This window comes from Rhinolophus sinicus, chromosome 14, assembly GCF_057876585.1.
Source record: "Rhinolophus sinicus isolate RSI-liver-muscle chromosome 14, RSI-T2T, whole genome shotgun sequence".
NCBI classification, from domain to species: Eukaryota; Metazoa; Chordata; class Mammalia; order Chiroptera; family Rhinolophidae; genus Rhinolophus; species Rhinolophus sinicus.
Genome location: NC_142514.1, coordinates 174836470 through 174861702, shown reverse-complemented (window position 1 = coordinate 174861702; position 25233 = coordinate 174836470). Strand labels below are relative to the sequence as shown.

Genomic DNA, 25233 nt, shown 5'->3' with positions numbered 1-25233 from the left:
GTATACCATTTTTATTTATTTTTATTTTATTTTAACTTTTTGTTATGGAAATGCTCAAACATAAAAATGAAGTGAAAAGTGTAATAAATGAACTCTCGTATACTTATCACATGATTTCAAAATTTATCAATACTTGGCCAGCCTTCTTTTGTTTGTATCCCCTACCCAATCCTCCCACCAAAACATCATATAATTTCGTCTGAAAAAACTCCAATTATGTTTCTCTGGAGAAATACTGTCCTTAAATAAAACTTTCTACAATGATGGAATGTTCTGTATTTGTGCAGAATATATTGCCTTACATCTGGAGCCTCTACTGTAGCCACTGTCACATGTGGCTGTTGAGCATTGGAAATGCAGCTAGTGTGATCCGAGGAACTACATTTAATAAATTTTAATTTAAATAGCCACATGTGACTAAAATATTAATCATCACTTCTTCATAAAGAAAGCTATTTAAAATCCAGAAACTATTAAGGACACCAAAAATTTTTGTAGACAAAAATACTGTGTGGTTTAAATAAAGTTCTAGCATTTAAAAATGTATGTTGTAGAAAGTGAAGTCCTTTGTCATTTTGCTGTAAACATTTTTACATATATACTTTTTTATTTTAAAACATACAAATACATGGTTATCATTGGAAAATTGTACATTAATACAGTAGTTACATTATTTATGGAGTCACTTTTTTTGTTACATTTATTGAGGTGATAGTGGTTAGTAAAATTACTTAGGTTTCAAGTGTACATTTCTATAATGCATCATTTGTTAGGTTGGCGCAAAAGTAACTGCGGGTTTTTGCGATTATTTTTAACCTCTTAAACTGCAATTACTTTTGCACCAACCTGATAAATATCACATTGTGTGCTCACTGCGTATGGAGTTACTTTTACATGAGCCAGGAGGGCTGACATTTTACTCAAAAATGAGGTATATTGTAAAATATTCTAATTGAACACCCACCCTTTAAAGAGGGTCCACCACTTCCTCATACATTGATTGGCTGCGTTCTAGTGTAAATCACTGATACAAACAGGTGCTAAATCGGCAAGTTCTACCTTCTAAAGGAGCCGACATTCTCTAGCTGATGAGCCGGCCCTTCCTTGAATTTCCCCAGCAGGTGTCAGTGTTGGGCTGCTGCTGCCACTAGGCCAGAATGGAGGGAAAAAAGGGGTTCTTACTGTGTATACATCTACTCGAAGGGAGAGGGTTTCTTCTTTCGCCTCATAGTGGGAGAGAGACTAAGTCATGTTTTGATCCTTGGTGCTGCTCATATAACGAATAGTGTTTGCAGATACTGAGAGTATTCAGCAGTAGTGTGTATGTCAGGGTAGGTCTGTGTTGCCCGTGGTAACAAGTACACGGTTTGTCTCCTTTTGCTTGTGGCCAGTGGAGGGCAAGCTTTCTGTGTAGTCTGACTCCAGTTTATAACTTGGGTGGCCGGCCCTTTGCTTCACCACAAGAAACTTCTTTTTAGTTCTGGTAGCACAGGGTCCAGGAGAAGATCGGGGAGTCCCTGTGTCCTTGAAAGGCTGGTATTAGGAAAAAAAAACCTGTTTAAATGGCATCTTAAAACGAGAAAGCCTAGAGCTTAAGAATGCAGTTGCTTTTTTTATAGATGAGAAAACTTAGATGCTGAGACAGGAAAAAACTTTAAAGAGGTGCTTGTAGCAAAGGTGGAATTCAAGTCCCTGGGTCCTAAAGAGGACGCTTTTTCCTCCACTTCACATGAAATGAGTGCTTTTGTACAGAAGTTCTCTCCATCAAAGCTTCGTTTGCGCCTGTAGATCATTACCTGAGGGGTTCTTCACTCGAGTCTCCGTAAGAAATTGGAGGTTTCGAAGATCATTTGTATAATTATTGTCTCTGGGCAGAAATGCAACCAACACAATGTTTCTGGGGATACAGGAGAAACACTGTTTTAGGCATTTTCCCAGAGAACTGTATGATTAGTCTTTCTAAGTGATCCCAGTTAGGGACGTTCACTGTTAAAATCCCAACAAGTGAGAGATCAAAATTGAGCCAAGCCTTCCCCAACTAAGTTGTTTGTCCGCTCCTTCTCCACACAGGTACTAACAAGGCCTTGGGTCTGAAGTACTTGGTAAGACTGTGTTCTGAGAACTGATGTCTTTTGATCTTCACTTTTCCCTTCTGATAAATGAAGATTGGGGAAGACATTGATGGTTATAGCATAAATTTGCTATAGAAGGTTAGAGTTGCAAGCCCTCATTCGATTTCTAAGGGTTTTTTTTAAGACTTCAGTGAGGGAATTGCTCTGGTTTGGAGTGGAGCCGTCTGAAGCCTCTTGAGACTTCGTGGGCCAACTAACTTGTTTGATCCTTTCAGCTATAGTTACATGAGTATTCTCCAGGGAGCTTTCAGCCAAAACATCATTGATAGAGGGAAATAAATGGGTATGTCTGCAGTGCTAGTCACAGGTCCACAGCGGGAGAAGGCGACCTAGAAATTAGGAAAGTTCCAGTCTTTTCAGCTTCATTATAATACAGAGAGGGGTCCAACCTGAGTAGTTATTCTGTGCCACTGACCTAACTGGGTCTAAAGGGTTTATATATCTAAAATTCTTTCCAATTTCTTTGGATGGGGAGTATATGCAATTTATTATTCAAAATCTAGCACAGTTGTCACCTTTTCCTTTGGGAAACCTCTGACTGCCCCAAATAATCACTTCCTCTTCTTTGCTGCTAGATATAGATACTTCCTTGTAATATTTCACCCACGATAAAAGCATTTGTTTCCCTTCTTGCCTGTGAGCTCTCTGAAGACAGTGATTATGTCTCTGTCCTTACTGTACCAGAATATTACCTGGCACATAGTAGGTGTTCAATAAACATTAGTTGAATTGGACAAATGGAATTGAAATTATATCTCTTATGATCCAGAATGCAGTGTAAATCCTTTCTGGCTTTTTTAGCTAAAAAATATCAATTATTATATCACATCCTTTAGTCTTATAAAGAGTCGTTGGCTCAGTAAGTCCTTGTTGAAGAAATGACGTGGTATTACCTAGAGTTGTACATGGAAGACACCTTCTGTACCTTGAGCTCAGGTTACCTAGAATTGATTCCTCTAGTGTGTCACTGTTGTGCCATGTTCCTCCCTTGTGTGTGTATTAGTTGTCCTGAAGCCGGTAATAAGTCTTACGCAGCTGCAGCTGTGCTGCGTACCGGCTCCCACCGCCGAGGCCAGGCCTGCGTGTTCCTGGAGCTCACTGCCATCAGATACCGCTTCCTCGGGACACCATTCTGTTGGTCTTTGCCTTGGCATCTCAGCGATACTAATATCTCGCCAATCAGTGCTGCTGTTTTGCTCTTCTCCTTAAAGACTCTCTGCAGTCTCAGTGATGGCATACTTGGTCTTGATAAAGTCTTGATAAAGTCCAAATTAGATTGAATAAACCAAATTAAATGTGAAGGTTCTGTTTCCCCGTGGTGCTGTATGTTTCTTGTAGTTTCTGTGGAAGGCTTTCACTGAATTTGCTTAGAAATAGGGTGTTTCGGGTTTGAGAAAGTGGGCGCTCGTCTTTTTATGTTTTGGAGTCTATGCGTTAGAATAAATCTTTTTTAGTTTTGAGATGATTTTAGGTTCTTTTTTCCCCTGGAATCCTTATATTTTCCCAGAATCCTGATATTAAGAGAGAGAGTTTTGCGTTACCTCTAATTATGCTTCTAAAAATTGGTGCAGTTATTGTCTTTGGTATTTCAAGTTACAATAAACCCTTCCTAACTTTTAAGTTTTTACTCAGAAGTGTGGCATTGGAGGACAAAGAATAGGGAAGAATCCTCCACCAAGAGATGCTATTTGTGGTGTGGGCAAATCATGACTTGTTCTTTTTGGGAAAAGAGAGAACCAGGTATTGTGAAATCTAAAAGGAGACAAAGCCAATGGTGGAATTAAGCAGCTTAGTTTTAAGAGCGGTAAGCGGAGCTGGGGTATGGGAAAGCCAGGCCTTAGAGGAGGGAGCTGAGGAACGCATGCGAGGGCTGCTCCTTATTGTAATTCTGGGAAGTGGACTGGTGAAAAAATTACTTTGATTGATTGACTTGTTCATTCATTCAGTTAACAAATATTTACTAAGCACCTGCTGTGTACCAGATAGGATTTAAGCACCAGCAATACATCTTTTATTCTAATGGGAGAAAGACAATAAAAAATAAAATAATCTAAGATGCCACGTGGTGATAACGTCTATGGAGAAAAATATTTTTAAATGTAGTGCTGGGGTGGAAGTTTGCGCTGTTAAAAAGGGTCATCAGAGGAAGTCTGATGAGGTGACATTGGAGCAGAGACCTCAAGGGGCAGGGCATTCTAGACAGAGAGCAGGGCAAAGGCAGAATCTCTGAGACGCTGGGCTGGAGCACAGCGAAGGATGGAGGGGTAGAAGATGAAGTTAGAGAGGTCACGGAGCCCAGATAACGCAGGGCCTTCTAAGCTATTTAAGGGATTTTGCCTCTTACGCTGTCTGAGTGATTTGGGAAGCTGTTGGAAGTGGAGTAGCATGATCCTACATATTAAAAGGATCAGTGTGGCTGCTGATTGAAATAGACTGCAGAGGATCTGCTAAATAAGGTAAATTAGACTTAGCCAACATCATGGCACTTTTTTGGGATTAATTTGTGTCTCGAGACTGCAGTGAAAATGGGAAGGCAGGAGTCAGTGATTGTGTCAGAATTAGATAGTCCTTAAATGTTTGGAAGAAGAATGGCTAAATAAAGAAATAAAGCTTCTTAGCAGGCGTGTTAATCTGCAACAAAGCCCTGCTATTCCCCCAACCCCCACCTCCACCCCCAACCATGATGATGTGCTATTGAAAGTGTGAGGAAGGGAGAGGATGAAAATTTAATAGTGAGCAAGGGCTCATAAATGGGAACTTTCAGGTGCCTGTTTTTTCTGCTTGCGAAACTAATACAAATTCATTTGTAAGAATCCAAACATTACAGAAATGTGTGATATAGAAAGTGAATTACGTTCTCCGCAGTGCTAACCACTGTTAATAATTTGTGTTAACCCCAGAATTTTTTCTATGCAAATGGAAAGTTTTTCTTTCTTTGTAAGAATGGGATCATGTTAAATCTACCATTCCATCATTTATATATTTCACATACTATACCTGGACATTTTTCCATGTTGAGATGTATGAGGTCTGACAACTAAGGTCATGAACTTGTTGCAACGAAGTTGCTAACCTTTTTTGATATCAGAGGGATTATTCATTATGAATTTGTACCAACTGGACAAACAGTTAACCAAGTTTACTATTTGGAAGTGCTGAAAAGGCTGCGTGAAAATGTTAGACGACCTGAACGTTTCGCCAACAATTCATGGCTCTTGCATCACGACAATACACCAGCTCACACAGCACTGTCTGTGAGGGAGTTTTTAGCCAGTAAACAAATAACTGTATTGGAACACCCTCCCTACTCACCTGATCTGGCCCCCATGACTTCTTTCTTTACCCGAAGATAAAGGAAATACTGAAAGGAAAAGACATTTTGATGACATTCAGAACATCAAGGGTAATACGACGACAGCTCTGATGGCCATTCCAGAAAAAGAGTTCCAAAATTGGTTTGAAGGGTGGACTAGGCACTGGTGTCAGTGCATAGCTTCCCAAGGGCAGTACTTCGAAGGTGACCGTAGTGACATTCAGCAATGAGGTGTGTAGCACTTTTTCTAGCATCAGTGAGTTCGCGAACTTAATTGTCCTACCTTCTTTAAATCTGTTCCGTTCTTTGAACAATGGCATAGTATTCCAGCAGTTGGATGCACCATAATTATTACTTTAACCAGTTTCCTGTTGGTAGAATCTGGATTGTTTCGGTTGTTTGCTTTCACAAACAGTGCTGCAGCATCCTGTGTACTCGTGCAGGTTTCTAGAGGAGGATGAATTTTTAGAGGAACAGTTGCTGGGGCCACAGAGTGTGAACATTGTTGGTGGTAAATGAAAATTCGTTGTATCGTATTCATTAGTGCTCATTTAAAATGTGTAAAATGACATTCTATTTTATTTTAGTGAACACAATTTCATAGATATTCTTAATTTCATAGATTGGGACTCTTAATGCTGTTTTTTCCCTTCTCCCACGAGGTCTTAAGTTTCTCAGCAGTAAATTCTACTACCACTGGCTTTTCCAGGAACCTGCTCCTCAGGATGGAGAAAGACTTGTGTTTTATTAATTCCACATATCTGCCACCTGGAGGTGTGCACATACTTTTCTTCTCAGCAGCCTTGTACGAGGGGACATAACCTTGGTTCCACCTGTGACATCCACTGCTTACTGCTTTTGGGCCACATAGCCGTCTCGGTCTTGGTAAATGATTGGGACAATCCAGGCATCTCTTGCCCCGTCATAAGGCAGTAACATTTCGATATCTGACTTATCTTCAAAGGTGGTTAAACACCCAGTTTTTTCTTTGGCAATATGAGCGTGAGGAGAGGGTGGAAGAGAGGTACCCTTGTGGTTAATCTTTTTCACCTTTGCTGCTCACCTGCCCAACGAGGTCACTCCTTACTCAAGCCTCTTTGAATTCTGGTCCCTGGTTCTAGTCTAGCGGGTTGGCAAACTTTTTCTGTGAAGGGCGGGATAGTAAATATTTTAGGCATTGTCGGCTGTACGGTCTCCGTTGCAACGAGTGAACTTGGCCGGTGTAGCATGAAAGCAGCCAGAGACAATATGGAAGTGAATGAGTGTGGCAGTGTGCCAATAAAACTTTATTTATGGACACAGATGCGATTCTCATATAATTTTTACATGTCATGAAATAGTCTTTTGATGTTTTTCAGCTATTTAAAAATATAAAAACCATTCTTAGCTCGTGGGCTGTACAAAAGTAGGCAGCAGGCCAGATTTGGCTGACAGGCGGTGGTTTGCCAGTCCCTGCTTTATGAGAACGTGATTCGGAAGAGTCAGGTGCTGTAGTAATAGAAGGTATTGTGACAACCAAGGCCTGGGAGAGCGAGGTAGGGGATTCTGCACGTGTCTTTTCTCAGTACTTCAGACTCTGTGTCCTAAGTATTGGCTTTTGTAAGACTTGACAGTTAAGAGGAGGCATAAGTGCATAAAGAGTTTCTTGTTTCCTCTGCTATCTGCCCTGAAGCAAGGTTTTCCAACCGTGCTCTGTATCTTGGGAATGGTTTGTGAGCTGGAGAGGCTGCTGCCTGCTCGTCCTCCACGCGCTGTGCAGACAGGCAGCCCTCCCTCCACTGCAGGTCAAATGAGCACCTGTTAGGCTGAGCTAAATTATCCCCCATCATCCCGCTCTCTGGGGCTGAATGGTGTAGGGCAAGCAGGCTGTGTGCTTTGTATCCACTGTGAGAACTTGAAAAGGTGTAATGGCGTCTGTCAGCTCCGAGTGTTGGCGCTCGGGGACTCCAGTGGGACCTGTATGTACTGCGAGTACATCGGGGCCGGTTCTGGGTACTCCTCCCCCTCAGGTCGCCTTCTCCACTGGGTTTCTTCACAATAGTGTTCCGAAGGGTGCGTTGGAGGTTTTGCTAAGACAATAACACCAGGTGTATGGGCTTTGTTTGCATAATATATTTTGTTTATTGTCGTCAGTCCCAGCGCAGGAAAGCTGTGCAGGTAGCTTCCCTTCGTCCTTTTACATTTCTTACATGTTTATGGGGAGACGAGGATGGAGCACGTCTTACTTCTCTGCTCCTTCTTGAGAGCCCTCCTCTCAAGGTGCTCCTGTGTGCCGATTTGGCTTTCCTGTGTGGGCCTGTTGCATTAACCCAGAGATTGCAAAATATATAACCTTCAGGTGTGTTGGGCCCTCACAGTGTTTCTAAAAATGGCAGCTTTTTACAACAAAAATGCAGATTTCGGATTCTTTGAAAAAATGCTGAGCTCTGGCTTGCACTCGCACCTAATAACAATCATGTTACCCCCTCCCCCCCAACCTCCGTCAAGGCACAGACCTTCTTTGTGCCTTAGTCTGCACTGGGCTTCCCCCATTTACGCGTGCTACTTAATTCCAGTTTTGTGTTGGTTACCATTCCACTAGCTCAAGCAGGATGTATTGATGTTTCTGTGTAGGGCAAGTATTTCCTAAGTGCCCTGTCACTCGGCTCCACCAGGGGGAGGCACTGGGTGTTGCAGCTCCCTCTCCTGTACTGGGGCATCCTGCCTAATTCAGCCACAAGGGGCTCCCTGCTGCTCTAGGCTGACACACTGACAGCCCCCACACCTGAGAAGCTGCCTGGCTTTTTAATAGCAACAATGAATAAACTCCTCCTCTGTTTCCCAAGAGGGAAACTGGGCGTGCCAGGGATTTTGCGGCTGGGGCACACTGTAGTGGGCAGGTCTCTGGCATGTCAGGATATGCAGTATGGAAGCAGCTTCCTGTGATGATGGGCTATGTCAAATCTTGGAGAAGAATGTCTGCACTTCTCTCTCTGAGCAGAGCGCCTTGGACAGAGGGCTGGGTTCCAGTGGAAAGGCTGCTTGATTTGGGTGTCACCTGCCAGGAAATTAAAAATCAAGTTACAGCAGAGTAGAAAATTGTAGTAATAACAGAATCAAAGGCTGAAAGTATGACCTTGTCATGGAAAGAGAATTGCAGCTTGTTAACATTGGGCCCTTTTCCTTTGCTGCATCCGAGTATGAATGTCGGGTTTTTGGTCTCTTTTTTCCTACCCTACTACATGTTCACATACGTTTCTCAATTTTCCTCTGTCTCCCTGCTGTCTCCTTAGATCACTTTACGTCAGCAAAGGTGGCTTTTATCCTTTCCTTTGTTCTGGTGAGAAATGGAATCTTTTGGGGTTGTTTTCCTTATTGTGATTAAAAAACACGACATAAATTTATCCTCTTAACCAATTTTTAAATATGCAGAATTGTTAAGTCTATGCATATAGTTATACAACAGATTTCTAGAATTTTTGCTTCTTGCCTGTGTGAAACACTAGTATTCATTGAACAATTCCTCATTTCCCCCTCCCCCTGTCCCCTGGCAATGACCATTCCATTTTTCTTTTTCCGTGAGTTTGGTTACTTTAGATACCTCATATAAGTAGAATCATGCCATATGTCTTTTTGTAACTGCCTTATTTCACTTAGCATAATGTCCTTAAGGTTCATCCATGTTCTAGCACAGGACAGAATTTTCTTCTTTTTAAAGGCTGAATAATATGCCATTGTATGTATGTACCACATTTTCTTGATCATTCGTTTGTCGATGGACATTTAGGTTGCTTGTACACCTTGGCTATTGTGAACAATTCTGCAGTGAACATGGCTGTACAACTATTTCTGAGATCCTTTTTCAGTTCTTTTGCATATATACTCAGAAGTGAGATTGCTGGATCATATATGGTAGTTCTATTTTTAATTATTTGAGAAGCCTCCATACTGTTTTTCATAGCAACTGTACCATATATGAGTATAATCCCACCAACAGGGCACAAGGATTTCAATTTCTCCATGTCCTTACCAACACTGGCATTTTCGGGGTGTTTTTGACAGTGGCCATCCTATCGGTGTGAGGTGATATCTCTTTGTGGTTTGATTCGCATTTCCTGGATGATAAGGGATGTTGAACATCTTTTTATATGCTACTGTGTTTCCCTGAAAATAAGACCTAGCCGGACAATCAGCTCTAGTGGCGTCTTTTGGAGCAAAACTTAAGATGCGGTCTTATTTTACTATAATATAAGAGCATTAGAGCTGATTGTCCGGCTAGGTCTTTTTTTCGGGGAAACACAGTAGTTGGTCATTTGGATAAATATCTATTCAATAGTCTTTTATTGTTGTTGTTATAGGAGTTCTTTATATATTCTGGATATTATTAACCCCTTATTTGATACATAGTTTGCAAATATTTTCTTCCTATTCTGTAGATTGCATTTATTCTCTGTTGATTGTTTCCTTTGCTGTACATAAGATTTTTAGTTTGATTCAGTCTCTTTTGTCTATTTTTGCTTTTGTTACCTGTGCTTTTCATGTCATATCTAAGAAATTGTTCCCCATTTCAATGTCATAAAGCTTTTCCCCTGTTTTTGTCTAGGAGTTTTGTAGTTTTAGGTCTTACTTTTAGGTCTTTTAATCCATTTTGTGTCAATTTTTTGTTTTAAAATGTGGCATAAGATAAGGACCCATTTTCATCTTTTGCACGTGGATAGCCTGTTTTCCATGAACCATTTGTTGGAGAGGCGACCTTTTCCCCATTGTGTAGTCTTGGCAACCTTGTCAAAGATCATTTGACCATATACTCAAGGGTTTATATCTGGGCTCTCTATCCTGTTCCATTAGTCTAGGTGTCTGTCTTTATGCCACTACCATACTGTTGTGATCACTGCAGCTTTGTAATATGTTTTGAAATCAGGAAGTATCGGGCCTCCCTCGGCTTTGTTCTTTTTATTTTCCTCAATATTTTGGCTATCTGGGGTCCTTTGAGATTTCATATGAATTTGAGGACATTTTTTTCTCTTTCTGCAAAAAATGCCCTTGGAATTTTGATAGGGATTACATTGAATCTGTAGATTGCTTTTGGATCCTATGGACTTGTTAACAATATAGTCTTCCAGTCCATGAACATGGGATGTCTTTCCACTTATTTGTGTCTTCTTTAATTTCTCTCAGTAATATTTTATAGTTTTTGGTGAGTGTACAAGTCTTTCACCTGTTTGGTAAAGTCTGTTCCTAAATATTTTATCCCTTTTGATGCTATTATAAATAGGATTATTTTCTTAATTTCCTTTTCAGCAGGTATAACCCTTTTAAAATTAAAACAAGGAGGAACTTTTTTTTTTTTTTTCTTTAAGCTTTTCCAGCCTGGCATCTTCTTAGAAGTTCAGCACGCTTTCTTCTCTGCAGGTTTTTCTGATTTCTTTTTATACTTGTCTCTTATGAGTTCTCAGAAAGAATTGAGGCAGAGATGGGGCCAGTCATTTTCTGTTAGCCCCTTGAAGGCAAAGGCCCATTGCCGTAATATTCATCCTCATAGAGCTGCTGAAGTTTTAGTCCCCCATAGAGCACTGCATTTGGCAGCTCTGCTAGATGGTACTATTTTGGATACGATAAAGCGTTTATTGTGGGCTCTTTGGCCGGTCGGTGGTTCTCCAAGTGCGGTTCCCAGACCAGGAACATTAGCATCTCCTGGGGACTTGTTAGAATTTGAGTTTCTGAGCTCACCCCAGACCTACTGAATCAGAAGCTGGGGGTGGGGGTCATACAGTGTTCATTTTAAACAAGCTGTCCAGGTGATTTTGATACACTTTAGACCATCTAGGAACTCTTTGCACCACCACCTTCCCCCCAAGTCTCTGGGTGTACTCGATCCCTTTGCGTGATCCGTCACCTTGTAGTTTTCCTTTTGCTCCTATCCCATGTCATGCAGTGTTGCTTTAACTGTCATGGTCTCTTTAGGTTCCCTTTCTTCTATTTTCCTGTAATATGTTCTAACATAGAGCTTGGGAGTTGAGCAATACTGGGTTCAAATTCTGGCTCTATTGTGTGACCTTGGGAAGGTTAAGTAGCCTCTCTGAACAGCAGTTTCTTCCATTGTAAAATTGTGTATGAGGCTGATGTAAATTAAACCTCAAGTTGCTTTTACAAGCTTAGGTGCTCAAGAAATGCCTGCTTTTTTCTCCCTTTCACCATTACTCTGCTCCAAAAAAAAAAAAAAAAAAATTCCTTTTGCCACGACATATTCTTTTCTTTTCTGTGTGTTAGATCATTTTTGGACTTCAGGCTTCACGGGGTATCTCTGAAATCTCACCATATAAAATTGGAGCAAAGCCAGTTCATAAAAGAGTGAGGTATGTCCCTTATCAAAGGAGGATAACGAATGGCCTTTGAGATAGGGCTGGTGCTTCCTTCAGTCACAGCGGACAGTGAGGCTCGATTTGAAAGTTCAGTGGTACAGAAAGTAGTTTGTCCATAGCAAGGGAGCGGGGTATTATCTTCATTTCTCCTGTACTCTCTTATGGTGATTTGTAAAAAAGAAACTGGTCCTGCCTCTTGATGAGGGAGGGTGCACAAATAGCTTTAATTTCCCAAATTCTAGGGCTATCTTCTACATTGAGAGAGCCGTGCAGGGCAGAAGTGTTTCGGAAAGACGGAGAGCCTCGTTGGGATCGAGGGGAAAGAGCAGCAAGTCTTTTGAATTTCACATTGACCCTTCTGACCAATATCAAGATCTCATGCTTTGAACACTGTAAGCAGGTTTGCACTGAATTTTATTGTTAGAGGTCTGTTTCCAGATGTCTTGTTTGCTGTTTTGCTTTGGTAGCCAAGGTTCCTTTGTGTATCGATGGGATTACTTTAGGCTTGTAAGCTAACTTCGTGGACTTAGTTCTAATGCTGCTCGCTATAGTGACCAGCTCAAAAGCTGGACAAGATCAGGAACTATTGTCATCCACCTACTGATGCATAACAAGCCATACAACAAAACTTAGTGCCTTAAAAAGAACAGTTTTATTATCTGTCATTGTTCTTTGGGTGGACTGGGCTGAGTCGGGAACTTCTGGTGGTCTTACTTGGGGTCTCTCGAGTCATCTGGAGGCTCAGGTGGGAAGCTGGGCCCCTGAGCCTCTCCATGGAGTCTCAGAACTCGGTGTGTCCTAGCCAGCACAGCAGCCAGACTTGTTACTTAGCAGCTTAGGGCTTCCAAAAGTTCCCAGAGGGAAGAAACTGAAGCCAGCAGTTCTCTTTAAGGCTAGGCCCAGAACTGGCACACCTTGCCACGTTCTCTTGGGTAAAGCAAGTAACAGACTTGTCTCGACTCAGTTTGGGAGGGTACCACGCAGGTAACAGTACCAGGACGTCTGGCTCTTTGGGGGTCCATCTTTGGAGACGGCTGCAGATACCACATCTATTAATATGTTATATGCAAATAAATATCCCAAAGTAGACACTCAATAAATATTTATAGTTGGAATCAGTGGTTGGATAGATCAGTAGATAGATTGGTATAAAATGACTGACTGCTCTTGTTGTTTTATTTGAGCGAGGCTCATGGGATTCTTAGGGCACAGATACCCATTTGCAGTATATGCCTTTCCAGTACTCATCCTTCAACACACGTCTTTCTTTCTAAGAAACCACCTTTTTAGCATAGTGACTTGGGTGGCCGGAGTGCATCATGTTCCCCGTAGACACTTTGGGAGTTGTAATCCAAGGAGGAACAAAATAATTGCTATGTATGGACTTTGTGCTAGCTGCTATACTTTACATATGTTCTTACTTAATCGTAACAACCTTGTGAAACAGGGATTTCCCCTTACATTGGCATGCCGAGGATAATGGACTGGCCCAAGATCACACAACTAGTAAGTGACACAGGTTGATGAGTTTAAGTTACAATCCCATTCTAAAGCTAAAGCCTCATATATTATTCAGAGTGTCTCTTGGTTAGTCTCTGACCATTAAGATACAGCAGAGGGTTTCTCAACACGGTACTTCTAACATTTGGCGCTGGATAATTCTTTACTGTGGGAGGCTGTCCTAGGCGTTGTAGGAGATTTAGCAGCAGCCCTGGCCTTTACCCACTAGATGCCACTGCACTCCCTCCTCCCCCCCAGTTGCCACCACCAAGAATGTCTCCAGACATTGCCATATGTCTCCTGGGGGGAACCCTCTCCTGTTGAAAACCACTAAGTTATTTCATGATTTAACGTCCTTTGATTTTGCTGTTTCTTTAATATTACATTTCACAGGGAACTGGCAGTGGCTTCAAACCACCTTGTTCTTATAATAGTTATAATAGTACTGCCTGGTTGATGGGCTTGAGTCATTCCTTTCTCTCATTGCCTCTTCTTTTGCCTTGTCTTTTTTGCTTTTCCTGTGATTTCCCTACATCAAATGCAGCTGGATAAAGTGGTGTTTGTAAGGACTTTTTACCCAGGTATCGATTCAGCAGGCATTCAGATCTCTGAGATTGTAATCATCAGTGCTCGTGAAAAGAAGGCAGTTTACCTTCTAATTATAGCAGAGGGGGGGAAATGCCTAAATATTTATCAGGCTGGAATTAAATGGTTTCCAGGCTCCACAGAGTTAATCTTCAGGGTAGGACTGATTGACATGCTGGGGAACGGGGGAGGAGAGTGGAAATTGCAGTTTCTCTGCTAATTGTACTTTAGGTGTCATTTATGACAATTTCATGTTGTCTAGACAGAGGGAAATGGTGGAGAAGTTATTCCAGTGGAGTCAAATGCTGAGTCCAAAAGGAATCAAGAAAGTTGATGAAGTTAGTTAAGATCAGGGTGAAAGGGCAAGTCGTGTAACGCCCCCCCCCCCCCCCAGGCGAATCAGTGAAAGTCAAATGGCACTGAGAGAATCCGTTCAGAGTGAACCCAGGATATAAGAAAGGTGATTGTACTCTGAATTTTCTGTTAGCTCAGAGGCTAACAGTGGATTGTTGGGTGCCCAGCTGGAGACTCTGTCCTCCTGTCTGTTTTCATAGCCTCCAAAAACCTCATTGCTTGAACAAATGTGAGTCAGGAAGGCTGCCTCTTTGCTTCTGGTTAATAAATGCCCCAGCCCACTGTGCATTATTCTTCTCATTCTTAGAAGGCTTCACTTACTAACTCTTTGCCCTCCTGATTGTTGACCCAAGAGTTTTGCTTCATATTGTAAAGGTGTAGTGTTTGCAATATACTAGGGTGAGTAGCATGACTTAAGAGCAAGTGGCCTTGGTCGAGGGTTTTTAAAATTTCAGGTTAGAAATATGAATGTGAAAAATCATCTAAGAAGAAAGATACAGGTTTGCTGTTATTGAAGCAATATATTCTTTGTAAAACTAGTGGGTCTAAAGATAGACTTTTTTAGAATTGTCTATTCTGAATAAATTAGCTGAGAATTCAGGATTACTGGATTCTGTTAATCTCTTTTGGCTTTGGGGGAACCAATGAGGCTGCACTACGTCTTCATGAAAGTCTAAACCTGTACATCACCGCGGCTGCTCATGAGGGTATGTGTGCGTGTGACCCAGGAGAAGCTGTGGAACTTGTCGTGATAACGCGCTTACTCATCCTTGGGTGAAAAGCCTCTGATCTAAATTCCTAGTTAAAAAAAAAAGTCTGTGGTCTGTGAGCAGACCTCCCAATTTTCCCAGAGAAAATGGATTTGGAGACAGAGTAAACATGTCCATGCAGATCTCATTGGACCTTTGACTTTGAGTTCAGATGCTGACAAAAGTGAGTTTTTGTTATAGATTGAAGTTCCGTAACTGTAGACAAATGTGTTGAGGATATACAAGAGCTAAGCATTGTACCGAGCAATCATTTTACAGTTGTATTAAAAGTTACCACCCGCCAAGCAGTTAACAGGGGGTCAGCTGTTCCCAGAGAGATCTGGCTAGCTTTTCACGTAAGACTCCTGTATAGCTCGATACAGAGTTGCGTACCATGTATGAATTCTGTTTCCAGCTTCTTCCCTTCTGATGCCTGTGATTATGTTGTGCTCTGATGTTTACCATTATCTCTCACTCTATAGAGGCACTGAGGGATACGTTAATGTTTTGTAAAGATGTTGTAAGGCGTTCTTTGGAGCCCCATGAATTGTTTATGCTTGATGATAGTAAAATGAGGTTAATCCACATAGTGGGCGCTGAGTTCTTTCTGCAGTGTGTCTGGTTTTTTTCCCGAGCTTAACCCTTTAGCAGTGCTGCTTTGCCTTGGTCTACCCCACAGCAGGGGCAGGAACTGCCTGCCAGGCTGTGCTGGCAACTACCTCATATGCCACAAGTGCACCCTCAGAGCTGGAGGGGGGGCCCTGCAGTGATCAGATGAGTGCCTATCGTTGGATAACTTAAACGATAATTGCCAGTGTGTGAAATGGGGAGGCTTGGATGCCTCCGCTTTAAAGCAGAGATGTCAATTTGGAAATCATAATAGAGGTGTCGTTTCAGAACACACAATTATTTTTTACAAAGAATAAGGGCTTGTCATCTCCCAGCCCAGGCATGCGCCGAGGCAGAGAGAAATCGGGGGCTTGCAGAGCAGGATTCAGAAATTAAGGAGGCAACGGTGCGTCCTGGTTTCTTTGGCCTCCTGCCCCTTCGTCGCCCTGAAATCACTGCCCTCTTTGTCCCGTGAGGCCTCTTTTGGCAACAGGCTGTCCGAGAGCGTCAGTGGTAGCTTCCCAGGCAATAGCCGGCCTCGGACTTCATGATTTAATAAGCCTCCCAGGGACCAGGCTGTGCTGCGTTTATCGGTACAACTAGGTCAGCATTTTAACCCGAGCGGCTTGGGTGACCAGAGGGATAAAGGGGGTGTAAACAGTGTCTGAAAACCTGTTCCTTCAGGAATTTCAGTGTGAGATTTTGGACACCCCGCAAGCTTTAAAAGTCCTGGGGTCAGTAACAGGCAAGCAGATAGGTCTTCTCGCTGCTCCTTCCCAATCTCCTTTGGGTGATTGAGTTTCTTAGATATTTCCTGGTCTCCTTTACGTGTTAGTTAGGAGGTGAGTTTCAGTGGGGACGAAAAAATGACTGGGACCGAGGACCTGCTTTCGTGGACAGTGTGCAGTCCAGTGGCAGAGACAAGACACACGTAACCGCAGCACAAAGGGACTTGGGAAAGGCCTTTTAAGAGACGTTTCACAGTGTTAGCGGGTATTGGGGAAGAGGGTGAACTTCTGGCGGGCAGAGTCAGGTGGTTGAGTTTTGAAGGATTTTTACAGGCAGAGATGGGGAACAACTTTCCAGAAAGAAGAAATGGCCAAGCAGAAGACATAGGTGAGACAGCGAGGGTGTGTTTAGTTTAGCTGGAGCAGTGATTCTCAAAGTGTGACCTGGGATCCCAGAAGCCAGAACTATGTTTATAATACGGCCAAGATTTTCTTTGTCTTTTTCACTCTCATTCTTTCATGAGTGTTCAGTGGAATTCTCTAGGGGCAACATGATGTGTAATTGAGGTTATCAGTGTGAGTGTTAAAGGAATTCTGAGACCAGAAAGTTTGAAAACCCCTGGCTAGAGCATACAGTATATCCAGATGGAATGAGCAATTTGGCTGCACAGCTTTGGATGCCAAGCTGCGGAACTTGGATTTTATTTCCCAGGCAGAAGGGGGCTATTAGTTTGGGTTTGGCTCCCCTGAACTGAAATAGTAGATGTCACCCAAACATCAAAGTGAAGCTGGGAAATCACTCTTTGTCATGGGGCACCAGTGGCATTTTAGCTTCTAGGAGCAGGTTTTCCATATTAGTTTAAGTCAGTCTGGCAATTGTTTCCGATGATTCAAGAAGGTCTGAGCATGTTTGTTGGCTTTAGGATATTGATTTTCTCTGTGATCTGATGATTAGTTAAAAGAATATCTTCATGATATAATTGTTTCGTAAGGAAGAATTGTCACTGCTTTGTTTATTCTGTCTAGACTAATACCCAAACTTTCTGCTCCTAAACGCTGATAACCATCGAATTTGAGACAACGGGTTTTTTTGGGGTTGTGTTTGGTTGACCCATCTCATCTGCCCTGACCACTGTTCTTTTCCAGAGCTATCTTCCACTGTTTTTTGTTTTTCTAGTCGTCAAAGGATATGGCTGGTGTAGGGAACCTCCTTATACATATTCAAAGTATTAATCAGGGAAGGAAGAAATAGTTGTATTCATTTAAAATTTTACAGCTTGAATTTTGTTCCTATTGACTTTTGACTTTAGCAGGTCTTAATAATTATTTTTGATAACTCACGTTAGTGGGTAGTACTTTGATTTCAAGCTTTTTTTGTTTTATTCCTTAGTAACTCCACCTTATCGTTCAAGGGATTTTATGTAAGCAAATATTTTAGAGCAGGGTTAGGCAAATTTCTTTTCTGTAAAAGGGCCACGTAGTAAATATTCTAAGCCTGTCCCTTTCAGCATAACTCAACCCTGCCCTGTTAGCTCCAAAGCAACAATAAATGAATGGATGTGGCTGTCTTTGGAAAAATCTTTATTTATAAAAACAGGCAGCAGGCCCAAACCTGTTAGAGCATTAGGGCAAATCGCTATTTAAAGAAATCCTTTTTAAGAAGTAAGTAATTATTTTGAAAATGAATAATTTTCTCTTTAGTTTCAGTTGTTTACTTTTAGATTTTGATTTTTGGATGTTTATAATTTTAGAATAATTTTAGACGTGCAGAAAAGTTGCAAAAACAGTGCAAAGAATTTCCATGTACTCTGTATTCATGTTCTCGAGATACTAACGTTTTACCACGTTTGCTTTGTCATTCTCTCCCGTTTGCTCTCTCGCTATGTGAATATGCTTACGCTTGTATGTTTATGGTTTTTGTATGTATGTTTCGTATATTTGTGGTTATTATATTTTCTTAAATATTGAATTTTCTTAGTGTATAGTTTGATACAACAATGGACTCCAAACTTTAAAAAATACCTCTGTTAATAAAAGGCTTTTGAGCAATCCGTGTGTGTGTGTGTGTGTGTGTGTGTGTGTGTGAGAGAGAGAGAGAGAGAGAGAGAGAGAGAGAGAGAAACATTGTGGTTGTACATTATAAATCAAAAGTTCTAATATTTTCTTCCCGCTCTTCAGTGGATCAAAATAACACAACTCCTGTTGTACCTCATTTGGACACCACTGGTATAGAGAATGAACCAGGCAGATTTGTAAAGGAAAGGTTTTTTTTTTCCTGTCGGAGCTTCTGTGACTCTTTAAAACATTTCTAAATTGAGATTACAGGTCAAAATAAAATGGTAGCTTCAAACTTGAAAAAGCTGGTCTGAGCCCTTCCAAAGTCCAACCTGATTTCGCATTATCAAACTGGGTGATAGATCGTTAAGTCAAGTCAAATTTGTGGTGGCCAGAGCAGAAGGTGCACTGCTGCCATCCCGCCCCATTTTCTTGTGTCATTTTCCATTGATGGCTCTTTGCAAGAAGCTAACTAACTGTAGGAAAGAAAGAGCTTTCCTTGGCGGTCCTAGGAGTGGGGGTGATATTTACTCGTTTCATGAGTGATGTGCATGTGTGTGTGTGGAGGGGGCTGCTATTCATAGTAATTGACTCCTGATTGTGTGTATTAGCAGTTAAAATGCCACATATACCGGGGGTGCCAAAATAATGTATACAAGAGGACACTTCGGTCAACGTTGCTCAAGCAGTAGTTCGCTGTAATCAGAAGTGTCTGGACACTGATGGTAACCACTCTGAGCACCTCTTGTCATTGCAGAAGTCAAACGTGACTTGTATTCGTCTTTTGTTATCAGTATATGTTGATTACAATGTTAATAGTTTCTTCCTTTCTTAAAATGCGTATACATTTTTTTTGGCCCCCTTTGTATATGACTTGCCAGTCCACTGTATTGCCTGGGGAGCAAATGGTGCCAACAAACACGTAGTAAGTGGGCACAGGGGATGCATGTGCCAAAGGAACCTCATCAGGGACGCCCCAGAGACAAAGTTTAACATTTTAGTTTTACTCTGATTTAAAGAATTCTTCTAATTAAGATAGGAAGTTAGGGTGGGAAGTAGACTTTGCAGAATTATAAAATAGAATCCTTAAAATTGAAATGATCTAATGCAACTCTTCTAGTTCAGGAATCTCCTTTACAGGCGTCGTCTCTGAGTACTGTCACTGCCTTGCATAGTGAAGGGTCGGATTGGACTCTCAACTGAGCAGGATCATTTTCCAGACAGAAATGCTTATGAAAAGGATATGGTATGTCGGTCACTCTGGAGGATGCTCCTTGCCGAAGGGCCTCTGCTTACTGAGCAACCAGAGGCTAACACTACAGGGCTTAGCGATGTTCAGGACTAACTCCGGAGCCCTTGGCGATGGAACAAGCTTCTCGGGGTTCCAGGGCAGTCAGCTGCTCCCAGGTCTCGCTTTCATTCTTCAACTCCCACCCGTTCCTATAGAACTAATTTATTAGTAATAAGTAGGTGTTACATAAGACGGCATAGTGTACTGAATACTCTGCTTAAAATCGCACTTCTCTTCCCCCAGTCTGTGTCCCTCTCAATACCCCTTCCTCTCACAAACATTCTGTATTTCAAGACTCAAAAGATATGCCATGATTTTATGTACTCCTATGTACTCCTAGGAAAGAAAAAAATCCTGCCTGTTAAACCATGTCACACTATTATAAAATGCATCCCAATTTCAGACACGTTAAATGTGTGTGTGTGGGGGGGGGGGAGTGTGTCTTAAAATTGATGAAACCAGCATTTCTGCTGCTGTAAACAGTGATACCATTGAAGATTCAAGTTTTCAACCAGAGAGATGATGTGTTTTATTGCTGTCTTCTCTTCCTCTTTGGTCACATTGTATTCTCTTCCTTCAGTGGTAGGACTGGCTGCAAGTGTCTTAAGTGTGGGAATTACAGGCTTTGTCTAGATAGTAAACATCATCTAACAGTTGGTTGTCCCGGGTGGGAAAGGTAGCAAGCCAGGTTGACAGGCTCTCTGCTGTATCTCTTCTCCAGGCTGTTAGGGGAAGTGCTTCCCGGAGCCAGTTGCTGGGATAAAGTGACTGCACATGACTACACCTAAAACCAGCTGGTTTTAATAACAGTGAATTGAATTAGCTCAATTGGAAAAGATTGGTAGCTGCTGTCCTTATTCTGCAGCTCTGCTTTAAAGAAGAGTCTGGCAGGGAGCCGGAGACCTGTTCCCGGGAGAGCCAGGCAAGATGCTGCCTGAGAGGAACAATACGCGTTTCTTTCTGAGACCATTTCCTTAGAAACGTGTTCCATGGCGGGAGCTTGATTGGCTGCCAAGGCACGTTTGAGTTGGGAAGCAGTGTGGCACACGTGGCACACTGGAGGACCCCTGGGCCACATTTATCAGATGAGTTTTTAACTGGCCTTTGTTGTACAAAAAGGGAAAACATGTTTTAGCTATAATTTAACAGTCAAGAGATTTCATGTGGAAGTCCAGATTTCTGGCTACCCTTAAAAAATAGGGAGCTCCAGCAATACTGAGCCTGCATTCTCGCTTGGACTCACTGTGGATACACATGCACCTTTGCCTGCCTGGAGCCTAGAAGGTCCTACAGGGTAGCGTAGTGGTTCGAAGCATTCGGGAGTTGACAGACCTTCGCTGGAGTCCTGGCGCTGTCATTTAAGAGCTTGTGTGCCACACAGCCCCGTGTTCTCATGTCTGTAGAGTAATGCCTACCTTTCCAGGTTGTGGTGAGATTTAAATAGAGAAATATATTTGCTGGCATCAAAAAAGTGTTCAATAAAATGTGTGTATCATATATGATCAGTTGAATTTATGATTGGGCTAGGTTATGTAATTAAAGATTTTTGTCAGTTGTTAAGAGAGCCCCAGGGGAGCTCTTTCTTACAAAAAAGGGTCTGAGTAGAGCAGAGTGAGTAGAAGAAGCTAAGGGGCCGTGGATCAGGATGACACAGGAACCGAACACCGAGATGAATGCTGGCACTACACGGTGATCTCTGGGCACACCTAACTGCCCCCTCTCATGTTGAGCCCAACCTCCTAGTTTCCTGCCGGAGGCACTGCAAATAGAAATAAGGTCGTGTCTCTGAAGCACTTGTTCATTTCTCACTGAAGAGCAGTATTCAGCACGATACAGTGGCCACATCCAGTGTGGGAGCTCTGCAGCTCTTCATTGATCTGTGTCTCTAAGTACTTAGCTTTTAGGGAGGGTCTGACCCCAAATAGCAGGTATTAGCTAGTTGCAAAGGGGGATGTTATTTATCTTTCCCCCATTTTTCCTTATGAATGACCTCTGAGTTGGAAATTGACAGGGATTATTGCCATTTTTTTAATCTCTGCTAGGAGGCTGCTGGAGTCTTCCCTCATTTCATTATCCCGTTATGATGGAGCAGGATCCAGAGAGCACCCAATTTACCCAGACCCAGCGAGGTAAGGCCAAAGTGAGAAATGCCACTAGGTGGGGGGAGGGGCTGCCCTTGGGGTTGCCAAGCTGTTGGAAGCCCCTTCTGTGTCTCTCTGGTCCTGGTGCTCTTTTACTCTTCAGTTACAGTTTTGAGACAGGTGGTTCAGGTGGTTGGGAAGTGTTACAGGTAAGTGAACAGAACCTCTGGTGACAGAGGGTTATGACTGAGCTCTTGTCCTTTGGGGCTCATTTCTGTAAATGGGGCACTAGAGGAGGGACCTGAGAAGGCCACTGGCAGAGTTACAGGATATATTCCTTTTGTTTTATCACAGAGGCTGTGGTCATTCAGATGGACAGCCAAAAGGGAAACAAAAATTTTTATTAATAGGGAAATTATTTAGAAATCCAAACAAAAAAAATCCTATTCGTTCTCATTTGAGAGAGAATTTAGACTATCAAAAGGCAGAAATAAAGCTCATTATTGGAGATTATCTGAAGGAAGATACGACTTACAAAATGGTAACTGAATAAAGTAAGTTGGCATTTGATTAGAGTGCTTATCTTAACATTGATTAGAAGACATTTGAAAAGTTCTTGAAGCGATTAAAAAAAAAAATCAGATGACTTCAAGGTCCACCATTACCTGACTGGTAACTGTGGACCAAGTTTGGGGTGTCAGTTGATTTATAACATTTATAGTGAGAAGCCCTTTGGGGTTGTCAGAACCGGATTTACTGATTGTTTAATGATCTCCAAAGGGGATAACCTGCCCATTACTTAAGCAAGGCCAGAGCACATTGTGAGGCTTTGCCAAAAGGAAAGGGTAATTTATAATGGTGGGGTTGGCAAGTCAGTATAGGTCAGATGAGGCTAAATAAGCTTTGCTCTAGAGTAAGCATTTCAAGTCTGGAAGAACGTTTAGACCAAGTTGATTCCAGAGACATTGAATGATTTTGTTGTTGCCACTGTTATGTCATGGTACCGAGCAGCCTTTCTGAGATACTAGTGAAAAGATTCCCCATTATCCTGTTACTTCCCTTTTCATTCCCCAGAAATGGTAAATCTGAGGATCCGGGAGCATGGGGTCCATGACTTTAAAACAGGGAGATAATTTAGATAATGACTGAAACAAGGACGTTTATTTGAAAGTAGTAAGCCCTAAATAAGAAAAGAAAAATTTTTGCACAAATCAGATACCCTGAAACGGTGAGACCAATAACTATTTGTAGTTTCCTTTAGACAGCAACGAGAATCTCATCCCCAGACTTTTCAACTTAGTAAGTTTAACAGTGATTCTTAAAGACCATTATTTGTCCTCCTTTCATGTAATAAATCTGTTATTTATTCCCACTCAGACCTCTTTATCACAGAAAGTATCAGACTTTGGGGTGTTGATATTTGCATTTTCCCTTTGAACACAAAATAGGTTTTTTTTGGAGGGGAAAGTATTCTTCCTTGATGAAAACTTGAGGATTTATTCAAACATTTAAAATTCTCACTTGGAACACTTAAGAGTTTGGTGGTGATCCAGCTCTTCAGTAGGAGGATGATTGTTACCTCATTACTGGTGCTTTATTTCTTTTTCTTTAGACTTCACCCTACACCAGAGCCTTTGTGAGACCTCTCAGCATTCAGATGCTTAGCTTCCTTTTGGAAACCTAGAAAGAAGAGGCTAGGGGTGTGCCTGTATTTAATAATTGTGCCAAAATTCTTTTTTTTTTTTTTTTTTTTTAAATAATTGATACATAGTTTTGTAGCTTGGGGAATTCCTGTCCTATGGTGAAATTTAACAATTGCCGTTACCTAGTGCTGAAATTGTGCCCCTATATAAAAGAGCAATCTTTACTTGTTGTTGTCAGCATCAACATTATTTCTGCCTCTACCACCAATAATATTATAATTTTCCCGTTAGTTAGCGTAGGTGATGAACTGAGCAATGAGTGTGTACTTAGGGTCACTTTTCAGAATCAGTTCCCAAAAAGAACCTTCATTCTCCTCTTGAAAAATTTTTTACATGCTTTTCTAGTCTCATTGACTTGAGAATCTAACCAACAACGGTTGGTTTCTGCTGGAAGGTTTCTGTATATTTGATAGACATAGGAACAACTCAAGAACATTGATTTCTGTCTGTTGAAAATTTAGGAGTCTTGATTCATCCTTGCAAAATGCGTGGGAACAGGAGCCCAAACGGATAATGAAAGTTCCACAAGTTAAGACTTTTAAGAAATCATTCTTACACTTTCATGATCTTGCCCAAGGCATCTGTGCATCCCAGGCTCACCTGCTACATAGACAGCTGCATAAAGATAATGTGGATCCAGGCTGCCAAAGGCAGCGCACTGGTCCGTACCGCAGACTTGTCAGCTGGCCTTCTTGGGCATTCCATTTGATCGTTGGCCAGAAGGACACCACCTCTGATGACAGGTATTTCAGAGGCAGCAGCCTTAGTTCCTCTAGCAGCTGAGTGCAGATATCCTTTGGCCCATGTCAGTAGATTTACTGAGGATTTGCCCAGTGACTTTGTCCAGGGGTAACGAAAGGTCAGGCGCAAGATATTTGCAAATACCTTTCCTGTCATTTGGATATAACTATTTTTATTTCTACTCTCAATCAGTTTTTTCAAATTTCCATTTAAGAAAAGACACGTTTTTTTCCCTTTTATATTTAAACATTATAGAAGTTAAGATTCCAAGGAAGCTTCGTTAGGATTGTTGTGTTTTTCTTAGTTTTTTGTTCTAATTACAGAAATACATTTTTCTATGCACGTTAGTATATATATACTGTTCTTCAGTTTTTCCCCCACATTATTTTAGAGGGCTTTTCTTGTGCATATATAGGGATAATTTATTCTTTTTAATAACTACATAGTGTTTCTTTGTATGGATATAGTTTCTTTAATCTCTTGATGGGTATTTGAGGTGTTTCCCAGTTTTTCACTAATTCTACCTATATATCTATATGTGTGTGTGTGTATGTGTGTGTGTATATATATATATGTAGAGAGAGATCTATCTACCTCTCTCTCTCTCTCTAGCTATACATCTTTGCATTCTTGTGTGTTTTTAGAGGGTAAAATTTCTAGTGGAATTGTTGAGTCAATTGTGTGCCTCAGGCAGATTTTAAGTCTGGAAATTTCTTAGTGGTCCATGTAATATTATCACAAAACATTCTTTTGTTATTGCTCTTCTCTCATTCTCTCAGTTAACAGCTCCAACTATATAACAGTGTGGTGAAAGATGGAGAAAAAACTTAAGAAGGGAATGTGGCAAGTTGTATGGGACACTAGACGTTTTCATGAAGTACGAAGACCTAAACCACAGTTGGAAAAATATAGGTCTAGACTACTGAGAATAGCCATAGTAAGGAAGAGAAAAAAGGAATGACCTTGCCTTCCGTATTGCTCAGTCCTCATGTAGCCTCTGGTGCTCTGTCGTAAGACATAGAAAAATCTTTTTTCTTTTAGAGTCTCTGTT

At 41.5% G+C, this 25233-nt stretch overlaps 1 protein-coding gene across 10 annotated transcripts in view; it reads left to right on the top strand.

The window, feature by feature from the left end:
• The window catches only part of AMBRA1 (autophagy and beclin 1 regulator 1), a 156158-nt gene that overhangs the window by 33929 nt on the left and 96996 nt on the right, over positions 1 to 25233 (top strand). For 6 of the 10 annotated variants that reach the window (XR_016018366.1, XM_019743637.3, XM_074336308.2 and 3 more), the window contains one exon: positions 21700 to 21786. The exons of the other annotated variants lie outside the window; for them this stretch is intronic. Coding sequence is in view for 5 of the 6 variants with exons in the window: in XM_019743637.3 (XP_019599196.1) it covers positions 21700 to 21786 (87 nt within the window). In the remaining variant the exon portion in view is untranslated. The remainder of the gene's footprint in view (positions 1 to 21699; positions 21787 to 25233) is intronic. 10 annotated transcript variants of the gene reach the window in all.